This window comes from Lingula anatina, chromosome 8, assembly GCF_051362555.1.
Source record: "Lingula anatina isolate TDL-2025a chromosome 8, LinAna3.0, whole genome shotgun sequence".
NCBI lineage: Eukaryota > Metazoa > Brachiopoda > Lingulata > Lingulida > Lingulidae > Lingula > Lingula anatina.
Window position 1 is genome coordinate 15717248 of NC_141774.1, and position 14939 is coordinate 15732186.

Sequence of the window (14939 nt, forward strand, 5' to 3'; positions counted from 1 at the left end):
GCAGTGCCAGTTACTATACATGTAGTACAACATTTGAACTAGCATGCTTTTTGTCGTAACATTACCAAGATAAAATCATTCTTGTTTTTATAATTACACGTAACTCGAGGTAAATGGACACGTTGTCAAGTTAAGGGAAATGAAAGTAACAATTGTGCTCTCGGATTGTTTTGTTTGTTAGGTTTATTGAGTTGCATTAAGCGTTCCATTCGGTACAAATATCACTTTATCTTTAATAAGATTACTTAATTACCCCCAACCCACGACAGAAGGCTAAATTAAAACTTAATTTTTTTTTTACAATCAAATACTTTCATTTGGTGCAGATAAGCAAGAAGTCAAATAATCAAAAGTTTTCAGTTACAAGAATCAATGAGGTTTTACAGAAGCAACTGCGACAAAATTACCTCCTACTACGATGGACGATACTTTGTTTAATGCCAAACTCTGCTTTTAACCTTACTTTAAAAGGTCACGTAAAATAAAACTTAAACCAGAACCAAAGGTAAATAAATGAACTTTAGAAGCACCTATGTTGACTGCGTTCACATGACTCTGACTTCAGCATCGCATCCAGCTCTTTCCGCCTAAGCTACGTCCCCCGCCCATTCCACCAAAGCCCATTCCACCAAAGGGGCCTGGAAGTCGCCCTCCTAGTCCAAGAGAGCGGGAGAAGTCAGCTGAAATGAATAAAGACGGCTTACAATATATGTTCTGTCCTATATTTGTAAAATTAAATAAAGCTTACCCGTAAGTCGAAGTTTTATTGAGATTCTAGCTACTAGTATACGCAAACGTACGCCCCGAAGGTCTTAACAGGAATGAGTCAGTCACTCTCCTACATGCAAATATCTTAAAGACATCGGCGTGTGACATCATGAACAGCAACCAGGATATAGGTGACAAAAAAAGACAAGGTGTCAAGAAACAACGTTCAAATACGTTTGGCTTTCCCAGAATCAAACGGATATGTCTTTTTAAGAGTGTTGAATGTGATGCAGTAGAGTACAGAAATTCGCATCCACACTTTCAGTTTTCACAGTCACGAGAAAAATTGTCTCGCCACCGTACTAAGTGCCACATGGTGGTTAAAATCTGCAGTAAAAGGCATCGGGTTATCTTTCTCTTATGTTATCAAATAGACCACAGTTACAAGAATTTACTCATATAAAAAATACTTACGTAGACAACAAAAGACAAAACACGCTCGTCGGTTCACTAGGTCACCCATGCATGGTTTTCCACCATTTTCCGGTGCCGGAGAGGAGCAAGTGCGCGTGCGTGAACAGGTGCACGAATTTACGTTGCAGGCTGACCAGTCGGACCAGTTTGACCAACCGCCATCGGCTTAAAAGTGAATGGCATTATTACATGTAAAATAAAAGTCTTGACTTGAGGTTATTATCAGATTGCCACGTACTACTACTACTACTACTACTACTACTACTACTACTACTACTACTACTACTTTCCTCTATTATTATTAAAATAATATTATGCGTTCTTTAAAATGTATTTAAATAATTGAAGAAAAAGCACTTTAAATATTCCAAATGGAATTATCCAACTCTGTTTTTTTTTGTTTTTTTTTCACATTGGACATGATAATACTTCTTTATTCTTATTTTTATATTCACCATTTTTAGTATCATCATGCTATTACATGTACATGTATCGTTCTTATCACTTTAACCATTCTTGTTCTTATTCTTCTTACTATAATGGCCACCAGGTATGTTTGAACACCATATACAATCAGTCATTAACTTTCATATGTAGGCCCTACATGTAGGTTCTTACTAGGACATGGCTGTGTGTTACACATCTCCTCTTCAATACCACTTCCAACACAGTCTGCGCCGCCATTGGCTGGAGCGGGGTTGCTGCACTGCCTAGTGCGCGTGCGCTGACCTCCTCCACAGGTGGCGCTGCATGCTGACCATGAGCAACACCAGTCTCCCCATTGGCCGTCAACTGTAAAAAATGTTAGAAAGTTAGACATGCATGTACGTTGACATCATTTCAGCAATGAACATACGTTTTGGTTAGGGTTAATTTTAATTACAGTTGTGTCGCCATTTCTCTCTGTTTACTTTATTTATTTATTATTATCATTATTTATTTAATTTAATTTAATTTATTTATTTATTTATTTATTTATTTATTATTATAATTATTATTATTATTATTATTATTATTATTATTATTATTATTATTATTATTATTTTTGTACTCCAGGGTTGTAAAGTTCTGCGGGCCGAGGTGTGTGGGGGGTTTTGAGAATAAGATTTTGAGTATCTTTGTAAACTGTTTGCCGTTTCTCCCTGTCCACCATTACTTTTTCTTTAGCTAACATCAAGTACAGTACCGTGGGCGACTACATTTACTTGGAAATATTAAGCTGTCAACAGCTACCAGTAAAATCAGTCTGAGGTCCTATGCGCTCTCTATCCCTCTCTCTCTCTCTCTCTCTCTCTGTGTGTGTGTGTGTGCGTGTGTGTGTAGATCTAGGAACTATGTCACACTTTTTTCAAATGACATTTTTTTATATACCTGTAAATCAAAGTGTAATCACTTACCGGGACAGCCCTGGTCGTTACAAGCCTGTATCTCAGCTGAGGGGCCCTGGCAAGGCTGTCCGTCACCGGCCACTGGGGGGCTGTTACAGCTGCGTGTGCGGATCTGTTCTCCGCCTCCACAGCTGCGAGAGCAGGCGCCAAAGGCAGACCAAGGGCCCCAGGCTCCGTCGACTGTAAATGACGGAATGTGAGAAGAACGTACAAACAAAGAAATTTTGAAGGTGACAGGAAAATAGTGTTTTTTTTTCAGAACATCTCAAAATACGAAATGAATGAGGAGGAATTTAGACATTTGCATAAAGACTGAGGATATTTTTGAAATAAAAACACCAAATATGCAGTTTAAGATGCCCAGAAAAGAACAAAATCCACAAAAAAATTAAAACCGTTTATAAACCTATAGTTATTTGAGAAAAAATATTGTGATTTTGAGTATATATAACATTGTCAGCCTTGCTCACATGTACTAAAAAGAAAAAAAGGGGGGGTTGTACATGTACATTCAGTCTCGTGAATGATACAGTATTAACCAAAGAGCAAGGGTTTGGGATTGGATGGCAAAACACTCTAATGCTAACACCAAAATTACGAAAGCAACATAACCGCCCTCTTTCACCCTACCCACCTGGACAATTGTTAGTATTAAATTAAACAACCAGGATCATTTCCTCACCTGGGCAGGGATCACGATTACAGGACCGGATTGCCACCCTGGGCGTGCAGTCACAGCAGTCCATGGATCTCCGCTGAATACCCCCTCCGCATGGCGCGTCACAGGGACTCCAGTCACCCCACTTACAGTCCGCTAATAATGACATATATAAAAAGGATAATACAAAAAAAAATAATTAAATGCTTTGAATGAGACTGTAGGCGTGTTCCTGAATGTGAGACAAGGCGTTTCGACACCTTGCCAAATAGTTTTCACCACGCGAACAAAGTAGGTTTTTCGTATTTCACATTGCACTTTGTTGTTTTCTATACCTATTTTATATTTCTGCATTCATTAATCGAGCATATGGGTACAATTTTCTGAATTTACACAAAAGACGGTCTTGAACAAATATGGCAAGTTTTGCCAAAATGATTTGATCACGCGACTAAATGAGGCCTTTCGTATTTGGTAATCGTACTTTGCTGTTGCCTGAAACTCCCTGTATTCATAGACCCGATTTCCATCAAACTTTTTTGTGAAGTTATGAAAACACCTGACCCCCCTGAGCCAATATGGTGAAAGCATAAACAGACTTACCTTCTGCTGGTGTCGTAGCTGTAGTTGTCGTGTCAATATCTAGACAGAAAAGACGTTCGATTTTAATTTGTTCAAACCATTTCACTCTAAATTTGCAGTTTTATTATTTGCAATCAATCAAATATCTGTTAGTTATGATTAGGTGTATAAGATGACGATGTAGGCCTATAGTCTAATATACATGTACTGGTAATTTAAGACCTGTTCTTTCACCTTGGTATCATTTACAGAGATCATTAGATAGCCAGATAAGGAATACATAGACAAACAATAATCAGCTACCGGTGTTACCATTACTACCATAATATTCCAACATTTATTTTTATAATGACTTTTTTTTTACAATTTACAGAAAACTTGCTTGTTTGAAGATGAAAACTATTGGGTACCATGTAAGCACTTTGGATGGGAAACTTTCCGGTTTAAACAGACTCATTGACAACAATGTCATATACAACGGATTCCCCTGTGGTGCGGGATCCAATTTCTACATGTTCGCCCCGTCCTAAAGTTTGGCCCACTAACGTCACGTTAACCCTAACCTGTATGAATCCAAAAAAGGGACGTGTCTCTGTTACACACACTATCAGTTTCTTTTAGTTTCACAACTCACCAGCACAAGACGAGACACCTATGTTCTGCGCAATATCGACGAGTTCGGCGGTGCTTCCCACGGAGAAGACATTCGCCTGTCGTCCTTGTGCTATCTCCAGGAGTTGGGCGTCATCTATACCGGGCCCAGCCCCTACAGCAAGAGACTTTACCCCGGAGAGGGCCATACGGCGCGCAGCCTCCGCGATTGTGATTTGTCCTGTGATACGTCAATATAAATGCAATAAATTAATCGATGATCAAAATAAAAACATAGATAGGACAAACAGGAACAATTGTATTTATAAGCTTTACTGTAAGAAGATGTGGTAAAATTCAAACTGTTTTTTTTTCTTTTTTTTTTTTTTTTTTAGATAATATTGCCCACTTGTCCTGAAAAAACAAATATGTTTAGATTCTGTGTAAATGTCATTTTATTTAAAAGGTCTATGTGCTCGCTGAATCTAATATCATAAAAGTATTTGAAAATTGCTAATATTTTTGTATCTCTAATCAATTATTCATGAGGCATTGACCTTCATTAGCCACTCCATCAGTCAGAACGATGGCGACTGCAGCGCTCCTGTCTCCTGGTGGCCGGGGACCGTAGACGGGGTTCGTAAGGGCCTCTCGACACAACTCCATCGCATCCGGTATATTCGTCCTTCCTTTGTAGAACGGCAATGCGGCGATCCGTGCATCCAGGGAGGCGAGGGACTGATCCACGTTGAAATCAAAGATTAGGGAGACGTTGGTAGCGAAAATGACGGCGGCGTAGCGGGCCTGTACGTCCTGGCCAAAACTGGCAATTTCTCGCATTAGCGCCATTACAAAGTTCTTCTCGTCTTGCAAACCGGCCTCCGTGAGACTATTAGAAGAATCGATGGCGAAGCAAATATCTGGCTTACAGGCTGTTGTTTGAGTTGTGATCAAAATAAAGAAAAAAAAACATCGCTTGATATTTTGCATTTAAGTAGTTGTAGTACCTACGGTTGCAATCTACTTTATAACTCGGTACTTTGCACTATACACAAATCATATGATTTGAAAATGTCCCGACTGTTCTACACGTAGTTTTTTTTTTTTTTTTTTTTTACATCAAAATGTAATAGAAAGAGAGAAATAGAGAGAGAAATAGACAAAATAGACAGATACGCACATTCCAGCTGGGCGCGCACTGCCGCGGCAAACACATTCAAATCTGCCACCCTCTTCTGTCTTCGCTGCACAACATTGGCTGCAGCGCCATCTATCGTAACAGCCAAGACCGTCACCAGCAGAGCCGCGGTGGGCAACAGCAGGTTGACCTTCATTTTTCCTTCTCTGTAGGATAATTGGAATGTCATAAAACGTTCATTTTCTCATATACTTTCAACGTTGTTTTATTTATTTTTTTTCATAGATACTTCAGGGTCAATCTAGTGTGTTCATCAACTTAGTTGATACATTATTGATGGGGATTAAAATGAGATTTTTAATCTATGCCAAATGACGTAAGGCAATAATGGACAGCAAACAAGGCAACCATCACGTTCACAAGATTTAAATTTTTAATAAAAACATTAGCCATTGTTTCTGCATCGCAAACAATACTGTGTATATCATTACACCAAACTGGCCAGGAAAAAAAAAGATTTTTATCATAACGTCGTAACCAGACGAAGGAAACAAGATGAAAACTCGGATAGCATATTTGTTTGATGCTCCTTAATCTATGGAGTATCTTTAACAGTTTACATGCATATTATTACGCCCAAGACTTCCAAATGACACCCCTAAAATGTAATTTAGTAGCTAATCACCAAGTTACCTGTATTTAACAACTAGTCGTACCTTGTCCCACAGCGGGTTCCTCTAACGTTACCTACTATTACTGCGCATCATTAATCATGCTTAATTTCGTGCCATTATCACAATGTGCATTAAATCAACCTATTAAGCATGCTTAGATTTTCAACTAGGACTGAGACAGATAGCAGTTAAACACATAAAGATGCTGTTGCATATCCTGGAGTCTTGCGCTAAATCTACTCGGGTTATCTCACCCAAGCAAATGTATTTTTCTATTTTCCGAGAAAGGTGCTCGACCCGTTCCTGTAAATGAATTCGGTCTTTTACACCATTTCTAATTACATAAAGTAGATCTTGGTCAGCCTTTTTGAAAGTAATGGTTTATCTTCATCTCAAAGTTAATGTTTTTTTAATGTAATGTTTTTTTTTTTTTTTTTTTTTTTTTTTTTTTTTGAGTTTCAACTAATTGGGAAACATAAGTCTCTTACAGGATATATGGGCATAAAACAATACATCATGCCATTTTAAGTCATGTACAGCAGACCTTCAATGGCGAACTAATGTAGGACATTCGTTTTACTAAACTTTTGCAAATACGCCCAGAAATAAAGAAATAATCTACGAATCAATGTAATTTGCTAAAGGTAATGTGTTTATAACATTTATGATGTCTATTTTGCCCTTAATTTATGAATTTTGTGTCTAAGTAGATGTAACCTGCATTGCGCTGTTAAGTGTAGTGACTTCTAAACTATAACGCTAACTGTGCTCATTTGTGTCCCCTGGTATTAATTTTTAGCAAATAATTTTTTTTAATGTGTATACTGCAGTTTGAACACAGGCGTATACAGCAATTGCAAAATTGAACGATCGCATACCAAATACAATATTACTTTTTGTTAGTAGGAATGAAATTTGGGATACTTCCCAACAGAGTCACTGGATCTCTCTAAGGAACAACAAAAATGATCATCTAATCATGATCACTGATAAACTGCAATTCAAACACTGAGAAAATGCCCCCTATCATGCACTTGTATGCATGTGCGAATAAACGTGCACTGCATACAAATGAATTTTCATTTTAAACTTGCCGATAAACTACATGTACAACAACACAATGTGAACATAGAGAGTGTGCAAATGACAATCCAAACATTGTGCAAATGACAATCCAAACATTCGATTCTCTAGTGCCTTTATCTGAATGGATTCACCACAGTTAGAAATGAACACTTACCTTAATCGTCAGGACAGGACTTTTCTTCTATGACTGCAAAGAAAGTAACTCAACCGCTGTTTTAATAGTGCTAGCAATAAAAAGTGTTTCACATATTAAGATGTGATTAAAGCCTTAAATGACGCTTGGGGAACATTAGGGACCATAAATACTGTCTCAATGACATCTTTAAAATAATCCCCAAAATATTCGTTTTACTAGAAATATTGTACACGCGTTTAAAAGTATCCCAGAGACATATTTTATATCTAAAATGAATCTTTGATCTTATATCTTTGTAATATCGAAAAGACTGTTGACTATTAAAAAAAAACAAGTATGGAAACTTATACGATTACAGTAGAAATGGCACAAAACATTTCATTCAAGTGCAGGGGCGGTCAACCAACGATTTGCGAGTAGGAGGAAATAGGATTTTGTTTTTTTTTTTTTCTTTTGATGTCTCTGGACGTAGTCATTTTTTATGATTCATACCAAACAGGAGATCCATGAGTACCAACAGGGTGTGTTATATACTCTTCTTCATGGTTGTAAAACAATTCAAAGTGTGATGCTTATAAAAGAACTAATTAAGACATGAATAAAGGTAATGAGATTATTCAGTCCCTAAGTATTGTTGACTGTAGATCCTTCCAAGAATAGGGTGATTTTTTCCCCTCAATGGGCGCTGGATGTGGATTTCACCCAAGGCTGCGGTGACAGTAACCCTACTGCTGTGCTTAGTATGGATCGCAGTAAATGCTGTCTCAAAAATGACCATGTTATTTCAGACTCCATTCTTGACGCGGTCTACGTGGGTCGATCCCACTCTGCAGGGACTCTCGTTAAGTGCAATGAGTTGGGTCGATCCAAGCAGACCAATGGGAATATAGGCTTATTAGCATTTAATGTCCTTACGCTTGGTGAACTTCAGGGCAAATAAATGCACCCCATCATCTTTTTAATGACTGCGCATAACGCCTGTACTATAGGCCCCTGTCACACGAATGCGGCCGTATTTAGTGGGCGGATCAGTAGGTACTCGGATCATCCATCCTGAATGGGGCCTAAGACAATTCCAATACGCTACTTTACGCTCACAATTGCGAAAATGTTCAATTCATTCGACTGATATATTATGTGACGCACATCCGTCGAATGAATAACGGATTCAACGCATCCTATCCGGATTCAACGCATCCTATCCGTAGGCAATACTCTTGCCGAGCGTATTCCGGATGCACCCGACGGATGCCGACGAATGCGAACCGTATTACGTTGGTATTCATATTATATCTGTGCTGTATATCCAAATTCCACCTCTGATGTTTATTTCGGTCCTCTCCACAATCCAATTCAGGAAATGACGTAACCGCAGAGGTCGTATTGTCCAATGGCATGGCTTCTTTTTCTTAATTGGAGGTTAGAGTGGACCGAAATAAACATCAGAGTTGGAATTTGGATATACGGTTTGATTGTGCGTATGCCATGCACGGAATTTGCAAACGAGCGACAGGATGATGTAGCCTGCAGTATTTGCGGTAAGCGTGCCAAGTTTTAGGCCGCTCCGATGCCCGGCAGTATTTTATTTCGATTATTCTGTTTAAAATTGTTTAGTCTTGTTTCACAAGCTTACTCTATTCTATTGTCTCTATGGAGGTATATGGGGACTTTACGACATTCGGTTTTAAGGCTTTAACCACTTGTTATAGTTTATTTTTGCATTGTATTGGATTAATGTGGCAGTCCAAGGTTGTCCTAGGTGGTTTCCAAGTTTATGCACCCGGTTTTTATATCATTTAGCGATTTTACGACAATCGTTTACTATCCAATCAAGGTGACAGACGAGAGTGTAATAGCTCGTGTCAGAACTTCAGTTTATAACTTCACAGTACGTGCATTCATCAAATGGTTTTCCTTTGGCCGAAATCATAACCATAACCACATAAATTACAGTAAGTGCACAGATCTATTCTTAGTTGGTGCCACTAGTAGTTGCATTTTGTATGTTAAGCAGAAAACAGACAAGAAAAAAAAACGTGTCATCGGTGTTTTTTTTTTTTTTTTTTTTATTCTGCAACAACTTATCTCAAGTAATGTTGACTCCGCTTGATTTATAAAATAATGTAAATTTCTCTTTGAGGAATGTTGATCACAATAGCTTTCTTTTATCGAGGAATGTACGGTAGATTGCACTGACTCCTTTAAATGATGTTGACCTCACTGCATGGTTTTATCATGGAATGTTGACCTCACTGCATGGTTTTATCAAGGAATGTTGACCTCACTGTATGGTTTTAACAAGGAATGTTGACCTGATAGCTGCATTATTTTATCATGGAATGTTGAACTCATTGCATGGTTTTATCATTGAGTGTTGACCTCACTGCATTATTCATCAAGGGATGTTGACCTCACTGCATGGTGTAATCGTGGAATGTTGACCTCACTGCATTGTTTTTATCAAGGAATGTGGACCTGAGAGCGGCAATGTTTTATCACGGAATGTGGAACTCACTGCATGGTTTTATCATGGGATGTGGACCTCATTAGTTTTATCGAGGAATGTTAAACCCACCGGTATAAAGGAGGAATGTTGGTCGCACTGTTCTTTTTAACCAAAAATATTGAACATTTGTGATTTATTGATTAGGAGTTCCATAGGTTTCGACGCTTGTCACTTTTTCAGATGCGTAATAGAGCTGCAACGACAAAATAGCAAAACAACATGGACACATGGGTCACTCACTTTTCTCTGATGAAATTTTGATTAAGTCCCTTTAAATTCAAGAACAAATAACACGACACAAAATAAATAATAATAATAATAATAATAATAATAATAATAATAAGTATTATTATTATTATTATTATTATTATTATTACAGCAAACCAAAACAAAAGTTAAATAAGACTTTAAACTTCCTGGCTTTAGGACTTCAAGTCTTTAAAGTTACCTATATGTATGAAAGGGTTCATTACAGTGTTCTGGTAGAAATTTCAACCCTCCTTCACCCAAGTCGATTGAACATTTCTTTTATTTGACATACGGAAAGAACAGGCAATAACTTACGTCCTGGGTTTCATCATAGAACGCGTTCACCACGGGATTAGCGTCAGCCCTACATGTGCCGTGTAACGGAGAATAGTCCACTGCCACACAGGCCGGGAGGCGTACGCAGAACGCTAAACACTCCAGCACTGTCGGGCCCCCTTCTGTAGGGTGCACGTATTGTTGAGTGTTCGCAGAGAGCAGGCGGCGGCTGGGTGCTTTCACGAACAGGTCAGACCTTGTCCTGCCAGCCTCCCGAGAAACTGAAAATGTTGATGGAATGATTAAATGTGCAGACAGATCCATGTTTAAATGTTTTGTTTCAAGGGTTATTTTTTGCTTTAGAAGGCAAAAATTGTTTTGATCTTTCAAGATCAACCTCAATTTATTTTTGGCCTACTCTTTTCAACAATACTGGCTACCACGCAATCAGTTGTATTGAAATGCAATTGAACTGAAAACATGCAATGGGCATGAGACCTCAATCATGCGAAAATGTCTTGGAATTTCAGCAATTCGCTTCTTAACGACAAAGTGTTCCCTATTTTAAGTTATATGTAGCATCCGTATTTTTACCGTCACTTGTCCCTTTCTCTAACGAAAGTGTTTCGGATGCAAAAACCAGTTACATTTCCTGTGCATTTTTTACTGTACTACAAATACTTGTATGAAGAGTGCATGGATATTTGTACCGCACAGTTAAAGATTACCTGATGTATAAGTCATGCAGAACACCATGCAAACGACAATCCAAATTTTATAGAGCCGTTTGCCATCCATATCGAATTGATTCAGCATCTAGTTCCACTAAAAAAATCGTCAAACGGGTTGTTTCTCAACTTTTGCTTGTGCAACGGTATACAATATAGGAGTATGACGTATTCTCTCCCTCGTCTAAGAGCGATCACTTGCCTTTTGATCGATTCTATTGTAACAGTTCCTCCCTTGCTGGCTTTAGCTGGCTTTATGTGTGACTATCGATACCGTGTGCAAAGATAGCGTGATTTATATACCGGGGTAACAGTTACATGAGCAATGAGGGTGAGTGAATTCACATGATTAAGGTAGATTGGTACCTACATGCACATGTTCTACCTTTGCAAATTTTAATTTTTTTTTCTTGTTTGCAAAATAATGGTGGTCATTGACCAGATAAGATTACTAGGCCCAAGTTCGTTACTCCCAGTGTATCGCACTAGTGCCACTGAAATCTATGGGAAAGCAGGTGTTCCTTTACTAAATTGTTATTTTTAATAATGTTTTAGCGAATGCATTTCAAATATTAATGATTATTCTGCGTTTATAAGACTTACCAGACTCTCGCTCTCTCTCTCCCTATATATATCCATAATGTGAAGGTACAAAAAGTAGAAAACATTTGAAACTAAAAATAGGTGCATGGATCATAATTCTGATTGCAGCTTTGGATATGGTATATCTTGTTTGTTAAAAATAGTTGTTGATGTCTAATTTTTTTGTATGAAAGAACTAATGCTTATGTATATTGTGCGCTGTCATGTCAGGTGTGATGTACAATGTATAACTAAAAACCCAAACACCGTGACCACAAATGTTTTAACGCTACATAAAATAGAGTGGATGAATCATGGTTATCCGATAGTTATTGGACGTGGAACAATTACCTAATGAGGATTGCAATTATGATTATTAAATCTGTAAATATTTATGCTGTTATCTTGACGACAACTGTATTGCCAATTCATTTCATGTTTTCAACCGTGCACCTTTACGTACAGCGTTGAAAGCAAAAAAGACTCAAGTTGCCCCGTTGTCTACTTCGTGATAACAATTGCACATCACCGGTGCCCTCCAACCTTTCTACAAACCATGAGAGGGTCCGTTGGGGGAATGATCGATGTTCACGGGAAATGAAATCACCAATTCACAAAACAGTAAATAAAAATTCATTCATACGTGTTTGACACTGTAGTACGTTTCGATAATCCTGAAAATCACGAATCCCCGGATATAATTACTTTGAGAATAACAAAGACTAAAGATTTGCATTCACGTGTCAGGGGAATGGGGTGTTTCACGGATCACGGTAAATAATATGAACCTTTAACGCATCTTGGGAAATAAATAGTGGCTTTCACGGATAACAAAAACACCCAATGGGACCTTGTATAGGCAGTATGACGGCAGACACTGTATCTGGCAGCTGCCTGGGGAACACTATAACGCCTCCCTCCGTCGGATAAATGGTCTGCATGTGCTGTTGCTTTGTAAATGTCACCATGGAAACTATTTGGTAGCTAGTGAGACGTCACACATTCGATGGCACCCTTAACAGTACACATGGTCGGAAAGGCATCACTTGTGAAGCGAGAGATAATCGGTAAAACAGTATTTTATCAAAAGATTCCGATTCCCCGAGAACACTATCCACAAAATATATCATAGTTACACCCTGTTTTAATCTTTCAACATTTTGTTCTTAAATTTAGTTCCGGTTTACAAATAAATTCGACCACTACAGCACGGTCCAATGGTTACATCGTATGCAGCAGGTCCACAGCATTTCAGAGGCATTGTGTTAGGTGTGATGGGCACACCGAGCAGTTACTACTACCAGAGTGCACGTGCGGCTGCGGACGGGACTACTTCCGGTTTAAAAAACAGGGCGTTCAGCCTGGATTCAGACAACCTCATTAATAAAGCGAATAGATGCTAATTATATTTACCACATATTTATTATGTTCAAGTCCGTGCCGCAGACCGGTTTATTTTCCGGCTCTCTCTACCCAAATCTTTTAATTTCTTGCTTTCTTCTGTCTGTTCAAGAAAAATTCATGTACATGAACACCTGTAGGCGCCTAAATGATTTTCTAGTAAGTCATATTGTCAATTACCGTTTCAAAAAGTACCTGAAGTAAGAATCGTTAATTTTTACGCTTCACGAAGAATCAAAAACACCTACCATTATTACCTCGTTTTTTTTAACCAAGCCCCTACAGGGTATGACAAATAGCGGTAGTAATCGTCTCAAATATGACATTTTGTACCAGAGATTACAGTAGCTCGTCCCCTGTATTTAAACTGCATTAAATGCCTGTAACGAACAACCATCGCAAAGTGGACTCAACGTACGAAGTACGTAGGAAACTAAGAGATTTAAGCTGTATAAACTACATTTACATGTAGCACAAAAACTTAAGTCCTTTTGAAAACATTGTCAAGAGTTCCATCTGAACTATTTATCGTAGAGCGTGCGTCTTAATACCCGCACTGTCAACGCTATTAACGTCATGCGTCAGGTGTCTAAGGACGTGTCCTCATAAAACGACTCTCATGAGAAGATGTCACACAGGTGTGAAGGCGTCTTCATTAAGGACATGACGTGTCCCCTGACCACTCTCAACCGGTAACCGCGAGCACACCGGACGTTGTAATATTAATGAAATATTATCACAAGAATAGGATGCTTACGTGACCGTCCCGGGAGAAGATAGCAACCTATATGAGTGGTTTTGATGACAGGACAGAGTTTTTATTCAAAAATGAGAAAAAGTCATCAGTTTCGAGTACCTTAATTTCGGTTTTGTAGTTTCTTTATTAATTAATATATTTCAGTTCAAGAGTTTTAACAGGTTTGAGACAAAGTTGAAAAATGCACCAAGAAATTAAGACAATGACCCCAAACACCAAAATAATTTGTATTAGTTGTTTAGAGGCATGTTGGAATTTAGACGCAGACATACACTGTAATGTACCTAGCATCAAAAATATTTGCTTGGAATACAAAGGGTTTAATCAATCTATTTGATTTTAAATTTAAATACAGACATAAACCTCTACATGTACACCGGTAACAAAGCCTTTTCAACAGCAATGCAGAGCATAAAAACGTATTTTACCTGACTTATACTCGTGGAAATCGGAAAAATTCTCAGATCACAGAAGTTTTCGTTTAATACTTTGAATGAATATAATAATAAAGTACTATCTGATCTTATCTATTAAAAAAGAAAAAAATAAAGGAAAAAAGTGAATATAAAGTATATAAACCATTCCATTCAATGAGTTTATTTGCATTTATTATTAGTCAAAAGAGGTCATATTTAAGCACCATTAATACAAAAGAAGTATATTTCTCATTCTTTGTACTCCATAAACACCAAATGATTTCCCGCAAAACATATTATTTAGCACGATGTCACCAATTAAATGAGAGTGACTATCAACTTACAAAATGTTTGTTAAAAATTCAACACGAATATGGTTCAGTTCAAAATTTACTTCCAGTTTATTTAAAAAGGTTTTCATTATTGCGGATACTCTGCTTCATGTCAGGTGCATTACTCATGCCACTTATTGTAGAAGTCTCCAAGCAGTGACCTCCTTGCGTCGAAGTATTCCGTGACCACAGATGATACGAAATGTCCCAACCCTGTTGAAATTCCATATGCTTTTGTCTGTGCTTGGGCATGTTGA

General features: G+C 38.0%; 1 protein-coding gene across 1 annotated transcript; it reads right to left on the minus strand.

The window, feature by feature from the left end:
• Positions 1-165: 165 nt before the first annotated feature.
• On the minus strand, positions 166-7527 carry LOC106167478 (uncharacterized). The gene is made up of 10 exons (XM_086993929.1): positions 7454-7527; positions 5582-5745; positions 4959-5333; positions 4445-4642; positions 3832-3870; positions 3253-3384; positions 2580-2750; positions 1801-1974; positions 1183-1347; positions 166-680 (listed from the first exon to the last, which is right to left on the minus strand). Exons 2-10 carry the CDS (start codon positions 5733-5735, stop codon positions 562-564), a joined length of 1527 nt encoding a protein of 508 aa, XP_086850055.1. The 5' UTR covers positions 5736-5745; positions 7454-7527; the 3' UTR covers positions 166-561.
• Between the last annotated feature and the right edge of the window lie 7412 nt (positions 7528-14939).

What these genes read in the sequence shown, in the direction of transcription:
- LOC106167478 (XM_086993929.1), bottom strand. Translation starts at nt 5,735, where the DNA reads ATGAAGGTCAACCTGCTGTTGCCCACCGCGGCTCTGCTGGTGACGGTC. An exon ending in AGTGCGCGCCCAGCTGGAAT is followed by an intron (nt 5,334 to 5,581) that starts GTGCGTATCTGT and finishes CTCAAACAACAG; the next exon opens with CCTGTAAGCCAGATATTTGC. An exon ending in TAACGACCAGGGCTGTCCCG is followed by an intron (nt 1,975 to 2,579) that starts GTAAGTGATTAC and finishes CATTTTTTACAG; the next exon opens with TTGACGGCCAATGGGGAGAC.